This window comes from Fulmarus glacialis, unplaced genomic scaffold, assembly GCF_000690835.1.
Source record: "Fulmarus glacialis isolate BGI_N327 unplaced genomic scaffold, ASM69083v1 scaffold2894, whole genome shotgun sequence".
In the NCBI taxonomy this organism is placed as follows: domain Eukaryota; kingdom Metazoa; phylum Chordata; class Aves; order Procellariiformes; family Procellariidae; genus Fulmarus; species Fulmarus glacialis.
In genome coordinates, this window is record NW_009208488.1 from 53,264 (window position 1) to 71,268 (window position 18,005).

At 44.4% G+C, this 18,005-nt stretch overlaps 1 protein-coding gene across 1 annotated transcript in view; it reads right to left on the reverse strand.

The window, feature by feature from the left end:
- Window positions 1-18,005, reverse strand: part of CLVS1 (clavesin 1) — a 93,355-nt gene that overhangs the window by 8,412 nt on the left and 66,938 nt on the right. Inside the window, exons 3-4 of the mRNA XM_009576485.1 lie at window positions 9,188-9,298; window positions 7,815-8,050 (exon numbers count right to left, since the gene is read on the reverse strand). Of these exons, the coding sequence (XP_009574780.1) occupies window positions 7,815-8,050; window positions 9,188-9,298 (347 nt within the window). The remainder of the gene's footprint in view (window positions 1-7,814; window positions 8,051-9,187; window positions 9,299-18,005) is intronic.

The window sequence follows — 18,005 nt, forward strand, 5'->3', positions numbered from 1 at the left end:
CCTGCATATTATTCCAAGCCTGCTCCGAAGATAGCCTTTGTTAATTCCCTCCTGAGCTTTTCTGTGGAGTTCATCAATGCAGTACTTGTGTGCCTCTTAAATGTTAATTCACTTACTGCCATAGTACAACTGTGAGGGGATTTTTTATTTCCATTTTGCATGTGGAGAGCTGAAGCACAGTGAGATTAGGTTCCAAGTATTCCTCTAATGTGGGGTGCCCATTTCCCAGTGCTGAGAGTCCGATTTTGCAGAGTGCTCAACATTACACGGCACATGTAATGTGTTCAAAGCACATGTCCCATTGATTTCTCTTGCAGGTAAGCGCTGAGTATTTCTCGAAATTAGACCCCAGAGTCTATAGCTTCGCAGGCTGAAAATAAGCAACATGCAATCTCACCATCTGTGTGACGTTTGGTTTAAGCAACTTGCCAGGCTGACGCAGGGGCTTGGGGAGAGAGGGAGAGCAGGATCCGCTTCTCCAGGGCTGCACCCAACAGGCTTAACCAAAGGATCATTCCCGATATCCATCAACCCTCCCCCTAAGCATCCCCATTCGCTTGCCCATCAAGTGTGCTTCCTAGCCCAGCTGCTTCCAGTCCTTTATGGAAGGATATGCCTGCCTCATCTTTCAGTCTGCCCTGGGGATCCCATCCCAGTGACCCCAGTTCCCAGTATCCCAGCTGGATTCACTGCTGAATACTCATCTCTTCAATTCTCCTGCCGACAGCGGGGAGGATGCAGCCCTGAGAGCATGGGGTGTCAGCCTTCCAAATCCTGGCTCCATGTCTTGCTACAGCCTGACCTAGTACAGGGAAAGTTGTTGTGATCACAAATAAAAGTTGCAATTACAAAAGCCCTCTGCACCCCATGGCCTAGACAGGAGATGCGCATTGTGAGCATTGAACCATCAACTCGAGCTGAACAAGTTTATTTATGCTGGGAGGCCAAGCTAAAGCATGAAACAATCCTTGAGGTCATTAAATGCTAAAATTAAATATGTTTCTACCGAGCATGTGTGAATTGCCTTTTCAAAGGCTTGTAACTCAGCCAGATGTAAGTGGATTTTTCACAGGGCAGCAGAAGACATAAGCGGTGTAAAACCATTTGTTTTATTAAGTGTCATGTCTCTAATCTAAACTACTAAACTTTTGGCAAATTTATAGCCAGCTGAAGACATAATTTACAATGCAATATTTTAGGCAGCCTGAACAGCACTGGTTCTGCCATTCCACCTCCAGCCTGTGTTTGTGCACCCGTGCACTGGTAATTGAGTGCTGTAAACATATGAAACCCACTCTGTCGACACTCTCGGAGAGCAATCGATTTCCCCCCTGCCCCAGGGGACCCCCAGGACCAAGCTACCCGTCCCTCCAGTCCTTGGTTCAGCCGTGGCTTTGCAACTCTGGTCTCCTGCCCCCCGCTTCCCTCGCTCCTGAGGGTGTTCTGCACCGTCTCCCCTGCAGCCTCCCCGGGACCTGCTGACGTGCCAGATCCACCGTGTCCTTTCCATATCTCTCTGATGTATTAGCAGAATTCCGGTCAAAAGCTATAAAACCGTTCAACAGCTAATAATCTACGTTTCTAGATAACGCATACATTGCATGATATGCATGTCCCTGGGACACCTGCTTTACTAATAAGACATGTCTCATTCATAATCTGTGTATGGGGGAAGCATTTCCAAGAAGCATTCAGAAATTCTCTGTTGTTTGAAATAATTCATAATAAAATAGTGAATCTTGCACCGTAGGTCTCGCATATTATAGAGCTACTTTAACTGAAAGCTAACATGCAGTCTTTCCCTTTTCCCCTGGCACATGTGGGAATGCACCCCAGCTACAAGCAGAACAACCCCGGTGCCATCCAGGGGCAGTGAGAAGTTTTCACACATTTTCATACTGATTTTTATTTGCTGGTATTTTACTACTTCTGCAGTAAATTGGTGCTGACTGTGAACCGGCGTAAAACATGACCCATAAAAGCAGAAACATATGGTGAAGGAACATTAAGGTCACACCAAGGATAACAACTAGAAAGGTCTGCCTTGCACAGCCCAGCTGGGCATATGGAGGAACCAGTCTGAATAAATAAAAACCTTACATAAGTCACCCCCACAAATGGCCCCTTTTGAATCTAAAACTGTTCCAGTCGGCATTAGTATATACCAGTTGTGATACCCTTCTTTCTGGGAGCAGGATCCCATTTCTGAGAACCAACAATTAGTTTCAGCAACAAGTTCATTTGAAGATCAGGCCTTTTGAAAACGCACACATCAGGAGACAATAATGGCAAACCCTAATCTGTGCTTTAAAATCCTTTCACTCTAATCTAGGACATAAAAATCCACGTGCTCTGACACAACAACGTGGGGCAATGCATTCCAACAGGGGTTTTAGCTGCAATTTCAAAACGCCTAGTATGGGGGCTTTTGATGAACCATTACCCAGGTCATCGCACCTTTAGGTGCTCAAATTTCTACTTCAGGAAAAGTTAACGGTGTCTTGATGCATAAATTATACATTTTCACAATTAGCATGCTTGGCTCTTCTTTAAAAGTTTTACCCTAACTCTGAATTCCCCGAGTCTCTAATGAGCTTGACTTGGTGATGGTAATGCTCTTGCAATCCATGTTACCCTAAGAATAATTTTAAACCCAAATTTGATTGAAGTTATCCTTAATTAAACTTTGATTAAATAAATTTGATTAAAAAGCACAGGTTGTTTGGTCAGAATATATATGTAGCAGTCAGTTAGGTAACATTTCCTTTCTCTGCAGGGCAATTTTAAATTGCAGTAGGTTTTCAGACCTCTTTGCCCTGGCAGCAGGTTAAAAGCAAGCGCTCCTTTGATGCCTGGGAGAGAGAAGGAACAGTCATCTCCCAGGCTGTGCTTGGTGACTGCACGGGGAACAAGCAAAGGCAGAGAACAGTCTTTGCCACTTGGACTGAAGATTAAGTTCAGACATCAAGAAGTGACCCAGATGCAGCTGCAGAAAGGCAGATCTTGTAAAGAAAAGCGAATCACGGGGAGGCAACGTGCTACTGCAAGTTACTTGCTGTTGCTGGACCCAAGGGTAAGAGTAGGGTGACACTGGGGAAAATGGAAGCTCTACAAAGAACTGAGCTCCTTCACATGTTCCCCAGTCACTGAATCCAATTGGAGATGCTCGCTCACTGCGGTTAGGTGCCCAAATAGATACAGGCATGCTTCTCCCGCTGTGGCTGGCCAAAAGACTATGCCCTGTTGGCACAGTGGTATGTTGAGAGCAGTCTCTGACTCTTTAACTGCTAGGCTTAAGCATCCACCATAACTGTTCATTACACTGCACACCCAGATAAAACCTCCAGCTGTTCCCAAAAACAACAGCTCATCGGCAAAAGCCAGCACGAGTGCCTCAGGCAAATGCTTTTTGTGTTAGCTCCCTGTCGACTAAAGCAACCCAAGGCCCCTTTCTGGCCATCAGGGCTCACAGAAGGTTTGGCCACAGCTGTAAGGGAGGTGATTTTCTTCCCTGCGCTCCGAATTTTCACACCATTTACATTGCTCTGAAATCCCACAGCTCGTAAGTGACAGGCTCCCTGCGTGGACGCAGACCGTTCAGAAGAGATGGCCCAAGACAGGGGAAGTGTCTGTTGCCATTGCTGCTCCCAGGGTTATCAAACGGATGCGGCCAAGCTCTTGGATTGAACTGACTTTGCTATCGCTGTATTAATGCTGGTTTGCATGTTTATTACCTTGCCCATTTCAAACTTCACTGAGCTGAATCTTAATAAACAGATATATTCTGAATGGATTTTTGTTATTGTTGCTCCCCCCCTCCCCCACTCCCCCAGCCATTAAGACTCATTATGTGGAGTCATCAGCTGTTTTGCTTTGTTTCCCATCTGTTCATACAGTATTTGGGTTCTGGGATTTTTCCCAGGGTGTGAGATAATACTGCAGATGGGAGTACAATTTCCACTGTTCTGATTTTGCCCCAGTGGGGCTTTGTGTGGCCGCTGGTGGAAAAATGACAATTGCAATGATTTTGATTAAAGATTTTACGTATTATAGAAACTTGTCAAATCTCAAGATTTTCAAGATCATGTTGCTAACTAGAGTCAGTGGCAGTTTTTTTCTAAGGATTTTCAATACCTTCCCCTTCTACAACACCTCCATTCTCTGAAGTAAGCTAGGACTCTTTTTTGAGAAAAAATCTTGTGCAATTTCAAGTCACAGGAAAAACCACCTCTGCCTGGGATTGGGGAGAAGATGATGTTCTGGTCCCATTGTTGTTAAGGGGAGCAGATATTGGAACCTAATGAGACTTTGAGGGGCAAGTCTAGTCTCCTGTGACCGCTGGTAACCACCTTATATCAGACCTTTCACTCATGTATCGGTTAGGTTGTCGTGTCGACAAGCTGTTTCAGTAACTCACTCCTCTGATGACTAGCAAACCTACTCCTCTAATTTGTGGCCAAGGTCAGCTTATACCCATTTGATCTCATGCCTAAGTTGTCCTTTTTCTGAAATAGCTGTTCTCTCTCCCCAGTTTTTATTCCCCCTGTATTTGTAGAGAACAGTCATATCCATTTTAACCTTTGCTCTGCGAGGCTGAACAAACCACTGTCTTCCATAGCTTCTTGCTGGAAAAATATGCTCTCCACTCTCCTCACCCTCCTCGCAACTCTCAGGTGAATTTGTTTCAATTTATATGCATCTGCCCTGGTGATGGGAGCCAAAGCACTGCTGTCAGTCTTGAAGCCAAGGTTCGGGCACGGACCTGCTCCAGCGTCACTCCCTCCCACTGCTGCTTGGTGCCGCATTTTCTCCTGGTCTGCATTTTGAGACTTATTTTAATTTTCAGTTGATGACTCCAGTTTGGTCTCAGCACATCTTGAAAATGCCCTCTTTCTCCCTCTCTGCATTCATTTTCTAGCATAGATTAAGTGGCTACAAAAGGATTTTTGTCAGTTATTCTCTAATTCCCTTTCCTGGCATTTTTCTTCTAGATCTATAATTCCTATCTTGATTTCTCATCATGTCTGTTACTAAAATTGCTATACACTATGTTTGGAGTGGGTTGTGCCCGGGGTGGGCTTCCCTCTGGGTGTAGGATGTACTACATTTCACGGGGACATTTCTCTGTGGTCACAGTGCAAGACTCCAAGCTATTCCAGCAGCATTGAGCTCCAAGATTAAGAAAGCTTTCACACAGCACTGGTCCAGTGGCAGCTCTAGTGAGGACATGCTTGTATGGCTTTACAGCAAGTGGCCACAGAGCCAGGAGGAGCAACCTGCAACCCTGCACCTTCTCACGCAGCAGGGTGGTGCTCCGGGGGGAACAACCACCGTCCCCTCAGCCTCCGGGTTAAATCCACCTCTCATAAGCACTGCCCTCCCCTGCAGCTAATTACTGGGCAGGTAAACCTGATATCTGGGAAGTCAGAGAGGAGAAGACCCATAATTGTTCAGCAAGACTTTTCATCCTTAAAGTACAGAAACCCAAGAAGGCTCAGTCTTCATATACTTACCCCTTTCAGAGGAACATACGTCTTAAAGAAAAGGTCAGCCACCTTTTTTTTGTTAAACCCAACATTTCAGCATAGAAACACTTCCTTACAAAATTACGATGTTTACTCAGGAGTTTCAAGAGTTTTACGCTGTGAGTGGAGGAGGAGAGAAGAGATTTTTAATGAAACTGCAAAATTACTTTAATAAGGGAAAAAATGATAGGGCAGTTCTGAGGGAATTATATTTAAGATGAAGACTCATGCTAGGAGATCACCTATGCCTAGTGTAAATCTCCCTGGAGTATCCAGGAATCTCAGCCATGGCCTGAGACTTTTGTTGTGTTAGAGATGTATGAACCTAAAGAGGCAAGGAGGGGGGATATGTAAAGACAGGTAATGCTGGTAGAACTCTCTAGACCTTTTAATAGGCCTTAGGTATAAATCTGGTCTAATAAATCTAATAAAGCACACAATTATGCTTCCTAAGCGTAGGTTTTTACCTCGCGTTAGGCCAAACCGTAATTTCAGGGGAAGAAGAATCAAAGCAAATACTCACAGGAGAAAAGCTGTCAAAGCAGTGAACTTTTCACCTCTAACAGCTAGTAATGACCACGGGGTACAAGATCAGATGGTTCACTTAACCGCCGAGTAACGAAATTAGGCTAAAAGTTAGATCTAGTCTGCCCAGAGGCAACATGACAAATTAGATTCATCCACTCGCCATATTTGTATTAATGCACTTTTGTATTAGTGAACAGATTATAAAAGAAGGCTTTGCCTCGAGGAAGGGTTTTCTGGCACTGAACTCATTTTCAAGCTGCGGTTCTCTCCTGAGGGCATGATAAGACCCTCCTTTCTTTGCAGCCAAGGATCTGATCCTCAGCAAAGATTTACCTGTGAACAGCTCTTAACACTTTGGAGCTCTAAAACCTGCAGATTTCTTTCTATAAAGATGCATAAATTGTACACTCTTGATACATGTTTTAATAATAATGGAATATATAGTTAACATCTTTCTAAAATCATTCAGTGTGTTCCACTGCTAATATTTAAAAAAAAGAAAAAAAAAGTTGTTTTAAAATCAGCTCTCTGGGATAGGCTCTGTAAACTCATCCTGGCTTCCAGCCTTGGCTGTCAGTCAGTAGTGAGAACTGCTGACTATGCAGATGGCCACCTCTCTTCATGCCGTGGCTGCAACCCTGCAAAGGGTCGTAGCCCTGGGATCTCGTGGCCCTGTGAGTCGTGGGACTCACAGCACTTATGTCAGCTGTACGTGTGCGTGTTTCCAGCACGAGGCTTCACTTTGCAGCTGCAGCAGCGTGGCATCCCTCTGACCTGGGAGGGAGCTGTGAATCAAGAATGCATTTCTTTTTCCTCTGAAGATGAAAGACTTTTAAAATAAATTGCATGACATTATGGCTTGTCTGTGTTGTCAGCTTTGATTTTGCTGTGACAAAATGATGGCCGCTCCCTGTCACAGAAAGTGACGCCGTGTCTGTGAGCACCGCACTCATCAAGTGGCAGCAGCGAGTTAAAGCATCGCTGCGATCTGCATTGAAAATAGTTTTGAGGAGTGCGGCGCGGAGGGTGAGGCAAGGGCAGATGGTACACTCCCGCAGGGGAGCCAACCCGGCCATCGCTCGCTGCAGCTGGTGTTGGCTCTGCCGTACCACCCACAAACCTGTGCCAGGTATCCAACCTTCCTCACCCTATCCCTGCAAACAGTCCAAATTACCGAGGGTGGTACTCTCAAGAGGCGTAACTTTAAGCATTCAGAGCTGAATGCACAACCACGAGATCTAAAATCAGAGATCAGCTTTGCTGCCTTAGCAAGGCTCGATGGAGAAAGCGGGAGCGGAAGCAGCAGGAGGAGACTAACCCATTTTCCCTTTAGAGGGCAGTGGTGTTCATCATACAAAAGCTTCATTTCCAAGGAGGTAAACCCCTTATCATTAATAACTGGGGTCAGCAGCACCACAGCAGCAGCAAGTAATAGGAACCAGCACTGAAGTGGTGCTGCTGGCCGCACTATGCCGTACAGAAGAGCATCTCACTCTGATATACTTTCTGTAATGCTCTGTGCAGGGGCTCATTAATTTCCCCTTGTTTTCCATTACAGTAATCAGACAAGTAATTACAGTTCCACAGAGAGGCTTCCTTTCTCCCGCCTCACCGTGAACGCAGTCCAGGGTGAAGTGCTCCTTACGGTCAATGTTTGCCAAATTACAGCCTCTCTCCGAGCCACATGAGCCCTTCCTGCTAGATTTGTGCCAAACCAGTTTGGAACGCCAAATAAGAGATGATTTCAGAGGCAGTACTAACCTTTTCATGGGTTTGGGCGAGGCGTCCCGCTCCAGGTTGGAGGACGCATGCTTCACGTGCATGGCGTTGTAGGAGGTGTGGGTGTACTCGTTTTCGTCACTGTAGTCGGGACCGAGTAACGTTCGAGCCCAGGTCCCCATGTCGTACGGAGGAAGAGTCCCCCCGAATTCAGAGGGCAGGCATTCAGGGTGTATTAGCTGGTGAAGGCTGTTCAGGTTGTTACCATGAAGAAAGATCTTTAACAAATAAAAAGAAAGTTCAAAGTCATCATCGATCCCTTACTTCATTAAGTACAATAATAACAGCACTAATGAGGTGTGGAGCGTCATTAGTTGACGCTGCAGTTTCAGGTGGGAATTTCTGAAGCGCTCAGAGCTGGTGCGGGCGGGTGGAGGAGGGGGATTAGCTTTGGGGTGTGCAGCTGAAGAATTAGGTTGGCACCATAAACACTTCTGAAAATCCTAATCTGCTTACTTTTGGCACATGACACTTTCACTTTCTTAAGTACCAGATCAGGGAAAGTGCAAGTCAGGAATAATGACGGATTATTGCTACTGTAAGAGGATAGAGGCTTGTACGAAGAACGGTGAGAAGAAAAGGGAGATAATGGAGCTTACTGAAAGATGTGAAGAGTAGGTCCTCAGCATCTGAGAGGGCAACCCAGTCCTGCACCCCGGGACTGACGTTTCCCAGGGGTGTAGGTCTGTGTCACCACTTTGCACTGCTTCAGCGACATTTGTCTCTCTAAGCCCTCTTTGCTTTCAGGTTGGTACTACTCTTGATCTGCCTGGGGTCAGACACATCCCAGGGTGGGCTCTGGGGCCTTCTGAGAGATGATCCAGTGGTTGTCTGGTAGACTGCAGAGGACAAATGGCCAAGATGACTGCAGGACCAGAGTTCACATGGGTTTCAGTGGGGAAGACCTGCCTCTTCTGCAGTGTGAGCAAACAGCCTTCAGGAATGGGCATTTTTTGTGGAAACAAGTGAGTTACCACCATGTGAAAACAATCCACTTGCTGAAGGAATAAAACAGGAAATTTTACTCCCACAAAAAGAGTTGAGCTGAAGTTTCCCTCACTGCATGTGACTTCAGCCAAGCCTGATAATCCCTCCACATTGCCAATTGTCTCTATCCCTGAGCATGTCCCATTAAAATGTATCTACACTTTGTAAGTGATAACAGATTTCTGGTCCCTGGCTGAGTTATTGATTCAATCCAGACCATTGCAAACTCTAAGTTTTAATAACAGCAGCAATTCTCTGAGGCCGTATGAAAAATGCAGAGAGAAAAAGAGGGAAGAAAAGAAAACAGGCACCTACTCAGTTACTCCAGCTCTGCAGCATCCTATCCCCCCCCGGCCCTGTCTAATTACCCTTTTCCTTGTCTTGTCTTTGAGGAATGGTTTGATTAGCGTGTACAGGGCATGGATGTACCAGGGCTGGTTGACAAAATGGACTCCTCCAAAACGGGCAGGAAAGCTGTCCTACAGAAAGAAAGAAAAGGAAGGGGGTTAATAGATGCAGTACTTTAGCCCGGCAGTCAATAGGATGAAAGTCAGAGGAAGAAGTCTGCCTCTTTCCATCTGCAAACGAGCACTGGGCTTGCTGGGAGGGGGGCAGGAGGGAGGTGGAAAAAGAAAGACGCCTGGAAACGTTTGCATCAGTTTCTTCTGTTAGCAGGCGCAGTCCCTTCTCCCCTCCACACGCTAACGCATCAATTGCTGATGATTTAAAGTATGCTCACCAGACACTTCGCCTGAACATTTTTTAATTCCATGAGGGCATCTGACTTGGCTGGGATGGGAAGTGAGAGGGGGCTGATGAGCACCGCTCCCTCGAGGGGAAGCTTTCTCATTTCTTATTGTGCGGCGTAAGGCAAGCCCCCGTTCCCACGCACATCGCTGCACACAGCTCACCTTTTCACCCTTCGGCCTCCCTGCCTCCCCCCTGCCAAAATCATCATTACAATGGCTGACCTTTCGGGGTGAGCGAGCAGCATATGATGGGGAGGAGGATGGGTGGGAAATGCTGATAAGTGAAGGTGTAGGGAGAGCGCACCATGACGGCACCATGGAAACTGCCGGAGCCCAGCGCTGGCTGCCAGGCTGTGCACAAACACCCTCGGCATTAGCATGCAGGTAGCGTCCCGCCGGGGAGGTGTTTGCAATAGCGTCCTACTCCGCTCAGCCAGCGTGGCACGCTTAATAAAAGAGGAGGTTGCTGGCGTGTCTTTAAAGGTTATTGTATATTGTGATGGGCATTTTGTACCTACACTCTCATCTAACAAATGTCAGTCAGTCAGGGAAGAGCTTAGGATTTTCTCGCTTGCATAAATAGTGGGACGACTGCTGCTCCTGCGTGCAAATACGCTTCCTGTGAGAGGAGAGGTGCATGTCTCTCCCCCGTGAAGGGAGATCCTGAGGAAGCCGTCCTCATCCTGCCTGTGCTCCTATCCACTACAGCTCAGCATATAAAGACAGAGCATAATCAGGTCTCCTCCTTCAGGGCTTTGGCTCTGGCAGGTTCATTCCCCCCACAATTAGTGTGGGGTATCCTGGGGCTTTCTCTCACCTTCCTCCGGAGCATCAGAGATTGAGCACAGCTGGTGAAGATATGGGGTGGATTTATGAGATGATACGGAAAATCCCCTTATACACCTGCTCGGTATAGCTTTTGCACTGCTTCAAGGTCAAACTATTTCCCAAATTTAGCACTATGTAGGCATCCCACCACCTCCTACCACCCAAGGTAGATTGGCAGGACTCTCCATGCTCTTTAGCACTGGCCATGGAGTGCCCTGGCAGTCATCGTAAACCATACTCGGGTAATGCCTGTGGCCACGGGCATTAAGTGACACCTTTTTCTTTTGCTATACAGTAGTATAAGCCACTTACACCTCAGATACGTCAGTTTATCTGAAATCATTACAAATCTCAATATTGGATGCTCTGTGCAAGACTAGTGGGTAGTCAGGCCAGCACGCAGGAGGCCAAGCAATGCAACATAACAGGTGATCCCATTTTAAATCCCAATAAATATAAGCTGAGCTTTTTAAGGATGACACACGCTCTATTGAGGTGTTCATTCACTATAAAGACAACCGTCTTTCCATTGCTGCTGGAATATTCATTAGAGTTTAGGGATGCAGCTCTGGCTGATATGAACTACTGCAGCGCTGCAGGTTGCAGTGACTTCAACTGGGCCATGCTGAGAAACAGCTGCAGAGAATCTGAGCCCACCTAGAAAAATCATTGACCAACAGAAGTGTGAAGTGAAGCCAAAAGTGATTTTTCTACCCTGTGATAACCTAACACTGGGTTTTAGAGAAGACCAGAGCCAAAAATGCCCATCTCATGCAAAATTCACATATTCTTTGCTTTCCTCCCACATGGGAATGAAAATTTGAAGATTTGAAACTTTCATGGAATATTCTAAAAAAAAAAAATTAAGAAATATTGGAATGTTCTACATTTGCCTTTTTTTTTTTTTTTTTTAGTTCTATATTTGTCAAGGCGGTTGCCATCCCACAAGCTGCACAAGCTGTATCTCCAAGGGAAAAGTTCTGGACTCCTTTGCTCTTTGGGGCTTAGCTGCCACAGCCGTCCCAGATTGTACCATGGCAGCATAGGTCAGTGTAGAAGACACAGTCTGAGTCTGAAGTGAAGGACAATGAAGAAATAAGAGACGGGAAGCAGGGAAATAACTTTAAGACACAGAGATTTATACTGACCCGAAAAAGAAAAATTGTTTTGCCTTCTCACTGGAATGCACAGATGATATTAAACACAATCTTCAGAGAGAAATGTCAGTCAGACTTCATTTCCAAGGGGGAACATGTTTTTTTTAGAACATGTTGACTAGCCTTAATGATACCACATTACCCAGAAAGGTCTGAATGCTGAGAATTATAGGAACCAGCCAGAGGTTTAAACTGGCAGACTGCCTCTGGAAAAGGTCGACTAAGGAGAAGGATGTACTTTCCTATATAGAAAATGAATTTTATGTCCACCCAAAATAGATTGTTGAGTCCATAAACTAAATTCTGTCTGGTACATTAATCGATTAAGTGTTAGAGGAAAACCCCTCATATAACACTTTTATTTAAAGGCAATTGCTTTCTTTTCATTTCTTTTCAGGGTACACCCGAGAATGCATAAAGACCCTTGAAAAGGCAGCATGATGGCCAGGAAAAAAACAACCAAAGAACATTTTTTTGTGTGTAACTTTCCGCTAATTTTTGTTCCTTACCCTGTTAAGCACAATAAGCTCAATTTGACCTTCATCCCTCAGTCCACCTGCATTTGTAAGGCTGTCAATTAGAACAAGGACAAAGACATAATTTTTTTTTTTAAACCAAAGAAATTTGATATGGGAATCATCCTGACACTGTTTGGAACTGCAACATACCAATTTTGCAGAAGTCCCTAATTAGAGCAGAGCTGTCTTGGAAAGAAAAGCTCCCGTCTGGAGGTCTGCCTTGCGCAGTTCCAGGAAGATGTATGAGACCTTTCCCACACCCCACTTAGTGTCTCTGCTGCTTTCCCTGGGGCAAGGTGAAAGTAGCTGAAATTGATTTTCTGCTGGAGAGCGTTTGCTTTTAGGAATTCTCTTTTGATTTCTCATGTCTTGTGATTCCTTGGGAAGGTGTATTTTATAATGAGGTACATTTTTTGGAGCCTACTGTGAAAAGGACCCTGGGATCATGGAGCCTTTTCTTAACCTGATTCCATGTTAAAAATACCCGATCCTGAAGATATATTTACATTTTATTCCAATGGCATAAATAAAATATAGCACGCAGGAATCGGTCTAATTATTTGTGGGCACTGCTGTCATTTTATCTGAAAACCAGGCTGGACGTACTGGCATGTTGCTCAGAGATGCAATTGCAGCGTGAACAAATACATCCAACCCAGTGCTCATCTAGCTAACTCGCTACTCAGCAAGAGCAGGGAAGAAACAGTAGAAGGACTCCAGATACCTGCTTGGGCAGCTAGCTCACTCCAAAGTCAGACCAGGTCTTCTTCACTGGGACCTGAAGTGAACTAAAACAAGGAATATTTCTAACCATGCCGCAGTGGCACCTTTCCCAAACTGTAAAGGTAAACCTAGAGAAACAAAATTGTCCAAATGCAGGGTTTTAGTTGTTCCTGTTGATTGAATGAAACCGGTGCCAAAGATGGGACTTTTCTTTTGCCTGATTTGATTTTTTTTAACTTTATATACTTTTTCCTTTACCATTTTCAGTTATTCCCTTCCACATCATCTCCAAAGAAGAGAAAGAAATGAACACTAGAGCTGCCACAGACACCCCAAAATCTACACAGGCTTCAATACATCTTTCATTTCAGATTGGAGAAGTGTCTCCAAGCTTGCAGGTCAGAGGAAAATATTACGGAGATCATTATTTCCCTTCTCCGCTCCGAACTCCTGTGCAGGGAAATTTCTGAACTGAAATGAGTCTGGGACCGAAAACCCTTGGTACATAATGTTCTACTAAATAGCTCGGGAGCAATAGCTACGAGGTGAATGAGAGACAATTTTTCACTATTTCTGCCTGTTCTTTCCTTCACGACATCTATTTCTTTTGGCATGAGTATGCATCAGAAACCTTTTACTGTGTTGTTGTTCTGAACTACTTGAAAGCCAAAAATCAAGATGATCCCCCAGCATCTCCTCAGACCAAAGTGTGGCAGAAAAGCAAAACAATTTGTGGAATACCAAAATTAGGGATAAATCCAGCCTGATGCTCAGGGCCAATCTTTTCAAACTGCATGAATTGGCTACATAGACCAATGACCTGAGCTCAAAAACCAAGTTGTAGCATATTTCTGGGTTATGGGACATCTGAATTTTGTGGCACAAATGTTTTTAAAATGCTTTCATAACTTCTGCCCTTTGCAATCAGAAAAGCAAACACACATCTTGCCATGCAAATGCACTTTAATCTCAACCATACTTGCCAGTTTACTGCAAATCAAAATATAATCCCTTTTGAAAGAAAATAATTTCCCGTAGATTCAGGAAGATTTCAATCATAAACAAAACTGTTTAAACTGAAAGATCATTTAAACAGAGGATAAAAACAGTATCTCCATGTTTGTGCACTTACATAATCAGTCCCCGGGGTGGATTAAAGCTCCCACAGACCATATTAATAGTTCAGGAAGATTTTATTAATAGTTCGGTGATAGTTTCTCCACAGAGAGTTTCCGTGAGTGTGTGATTTTAATGGATTGGCACGATAAGGGAAGGAGGCTTTCCGCTCTCCAGCTCTGGATCCAAATTCAGCCTCTGAAACAGTGGCTGTGATTGAAAGTTTTTGTTCCCCAATTTTACGACTTTGTCAGATATGAATAGGTTTGTTTATCAAAAACACGTTTCTGAGCACGTATGAATGAACGTCGTGTAAATGCCCTTGGTGCGGACAGAGCAAGCTGTCGTACAGTGCGTGCTAGGAGAGAAGGCAAAGTGTCCCCCACGGCTACAGCTTCAACTTCTAATTTTAATGCAGCTCCCGAATGCTTAGTTCAGGAAATCCCACGGGCAGGAGGTGGTGGGAGGGAGCGGCAGGGCCGGGAGCTGCGAGGACCCGGGGACCGGGCTGCTCCCGCACCTCTCCGAGCGGTCCCTGGGGCCACAGCAGCCCGGGCTGCTCCTGCTCACCTGCTGCGGTGCCTGCTCTGCACCCAGGCATGTTTCAAATCTCTGTCCAGGCAAGTTGCTCGTCTTTCTGTTATGTCTTTTTGCTCCCCTGTGTTTTTGAAGACACGGGAATGCAAAATTAATGTTGCCGGTGGCAATAATTGCAAACTCGTTTGCTTCTACCTTGGCATGCCCTCAGAGAACATGGGGCTTGGAAATAGCTGCGGAGTAGGGGAAACCCATTAAAAAAAAGACATTAGTGCTAGCAATATGGCAATGTTGACCTGCTCAAATACGACCATAAAAAGAATTCTTGCAATCGGGAAGAACTCATTGATTTGGGGTAAGCTGTAACTATAACTGCTCACATGGAACACTCTTTTCTCTGAAGTATGCAGTAGCAAAGGACTGGAGCAAAATCACAGGAAAATATGAGTGTTTGGTTTATTTTTACACTGCATACCCACGTATGTAGATGAGTACACTCTGAAGTACTGCTGTCAGGGAATTGGAACTGAAAAATGAACATTGGGATGCATTCTCCTAGATATTTTTCATTAGGTTTGTTATCTCTCCCGCTACACTTGATAACTTTTAAAATTCAGTCATTTGCAGTGGGTTTCTCCCAGTCATTATTGCACATTAGTGAGGTCCTATAGAGCATCTGTTCATGGGTGTTGGCAGATGGCACCAATAAATCAGGTTATAGAATACAGATTTGCTCAGTAAACTTTGATTTGTCCTGATAGAATCATGCTGTCATATCATCTGGTCCAACAAAGTAACTTGTAACCTTGGGGCAAAAGGGGGGTTTCTTCACTACCTTTTTGCAAGAAACCCTTTGGTGAACCAGCTCAGAATAATTTAGGAACAGAAAATTTCCCAGAAGCAGTGACTCCCCTGGATTGACACCATACCTTGGTTCTGCTTTTTTGCTTGGCACGTGCCCCTGTTGATTTCAAAGTGTTTCACACACTTAAGGTACAGACTGAGGCTCCCTCCAGAAAAAGAGATGAATAAATTATATTGATAGAGAAACAGCTGGTTCATTCTGGGGTTGAGGAGGTACACAGAGAAGAAATCAAAAGGTGATTAAAAAATAATAATACAAAGAGCACTGACACACTGATTTGGAAGTAGCCCATGCATGTGTGTGACTGGGGTGCCACAGTTTGCTCTAGGTTAGGTCGGATTAGGCGAGGCCAGATTAGGGAGCTTCTGGTGGAGCAGGAAGAGTGGCAGTCACACGCTAAGCTAAGGAGGGGTAGATTGGGTCACAGGAACCGGCGGCAGCATGGGAAGGGACATGAATTTGCCAGAGGCTATTTTTCAGGGTTAGTTTAGGAACTTGCTGTGATCTTTGCAGCCAGCTCTAGCAAACCAGTCTAAATTGTCTCCAACGTTCTGATTTTTGGTGTAAACTGTAGCTCAGAAACACTTTCATATCCAGCTTTCTTAAGTGAGGGTGACTGCAAGCTGAGCCGCTTCTATTCCTGTATCTCACTGAACATGAACATCTAAAATTAGTTGTGGGGGAAGGGAAAAGCATCAGGAAGATCATCAAAGCTGAAAGTAGTTTAGGGCTTAATTAGAAACCGCAAAATGTGCTGGGCACAGTGCAAGCCTGGCCTGGAGGCTTGCTGGACGAACACAGGTGCCGCTGGCTGAAGTGTGTGACCACAGGTCGGCTGTGATGCTTTGCTCTCCCTTGGCTGGCTGTCACCTATGAGCTTTGGTTGGTCACTCGAAATCATCAGTCTCTGTGCAAACATCACATTTCTGAGAGAAGTGACGTCCCTCTGAGAGAAGTGACGTCCCTCCAATCTTTTTCCTGATAGCGGGAGTTAAAGCAATGCTGTTCATCTCTGAGCTGTTGGTGGGTTGGGTGGGTGTGAGTTGCTCTCAATTTTGCGTGTCTGATAAAGAAGTGTTTTTTTTCCTGTAGCCAGATTTTAATGCAGGACCTTCTGAAGCAAAATGGCCACCAGCAGAATGAGCACGTCCAGCAACGAAAGTAAAAGTCAGCATTAAGACGTCTTTAGGAACCTTGCACCTGAAAAAAGATCCACCCAGGGAGCCCTGGGGTTAAAAAGTTTGGCATGGAAAACTTGACCTGAAAAATGTTCTATTTTTAAAATACACTTTTTGAAAAATAATTACTTGAAGTTTTTTTTGAAAGTCATTTTTAAAAGTTAAGCTCTAAACAAAATTAATTAGTGCTATTAACCACCGTAGCCAAAATCTACAATTTTCCTTAGCTCACCTGATTTAAAGCTCTCTCTCCCTAGCTATTTCTATTTCCATAGACAGGCCTTGCAGCCATTCTGAAGGGCAGTAGATCTGTGGGACACTTTGGTTGAAAGCACAGGGAGTGAAGGACTTGGGGCAGAGAAGAAGATGACACTGAGGCAAATCCACTGGGGTTTAAAAGGCTGTTGAAAGGAAAGAAGAAAGCGCATGCAAAAAGCCAGTCCTGAAAAGGACAAAGTACAGCACCTCATTTCTTGTCCAGCACTATTAGGATTCTAAATAAAAAACCCTGTACAAAGTCTGCCTTTTCAGATATGCATTGTTATGCTGAGAATCTACATCATGTATGTAAAACATTTATTCTATATTTTCTTCACATCGCCACTTGCTCTATCTATGTATCTGCTCCCTGCCAAAATATCCCTCTGTCTGAGTGAAGGGGCAATGAAGGCCAAACTGTCATGGTGAGGACAAATGCCCACAGCATTAGTTAAAGTCAGCCAAAGAAAAGCAATTAAAAAAGGTCTCGTGGCACTTGCCTTTCTTCTCAGGAGACCTATTGACTTTGCAGAAAAGCTTTCCATCTTGCCTTTGAAAGCGTCAAGGTGTTACACAGAAATCATACAGTCGTATTACACTTCTGTTGTGATTGAAAGCTGATGATGGAGAAAAGGAGATTTTGTTATTTATAGTGCTAGGCAGCCGATTTGGCACTGAAGAGCAGTCTGCTGTAGCTTGGTTTGAACAAAGCCTGAAATAATCTTAAAGCTTTTGCATGTGCATTCATATATAGGGCAACATGTAAAGGAGATTATAAACTATTATTGTGATAAGATTATAACCTAGAAAGAAAAATGGTTTTTCTAACCTAGGTCATAAAAAAAATGATGAAGCAATTTTTTTATTGGCATTTGTTGACTGACTGAGACAAACTATTGGAGAGAGATTATTCCTTTTACAGTAAATTTCTCTGCATCTAGCAAGAAGTTAAGAAAATCCTTTGCGTTGACTTCTCCATACAGCTCCTTGAAGGTATCATAGCCTTCTAGCACCCATTTTCTTAAGGTTATCTGCTAAACAGAGGCTAGATTTCCATCTTATTTCACTAAGAATTTCAGTTTTTACCCTAATTTTGTTTAAGACTGGAACCTCATTTTAAAATGGAATGTTGCCCTTCACCTAGCTCTCGCACAAACCCTTTTTTAAACAATTTCTATGGTATCTGTCATCCTCGATGAATGTACCCTGATGAGTGTCCCCCTGGTGAAGATACTTTTTCAATTCTTTTTACTCTTT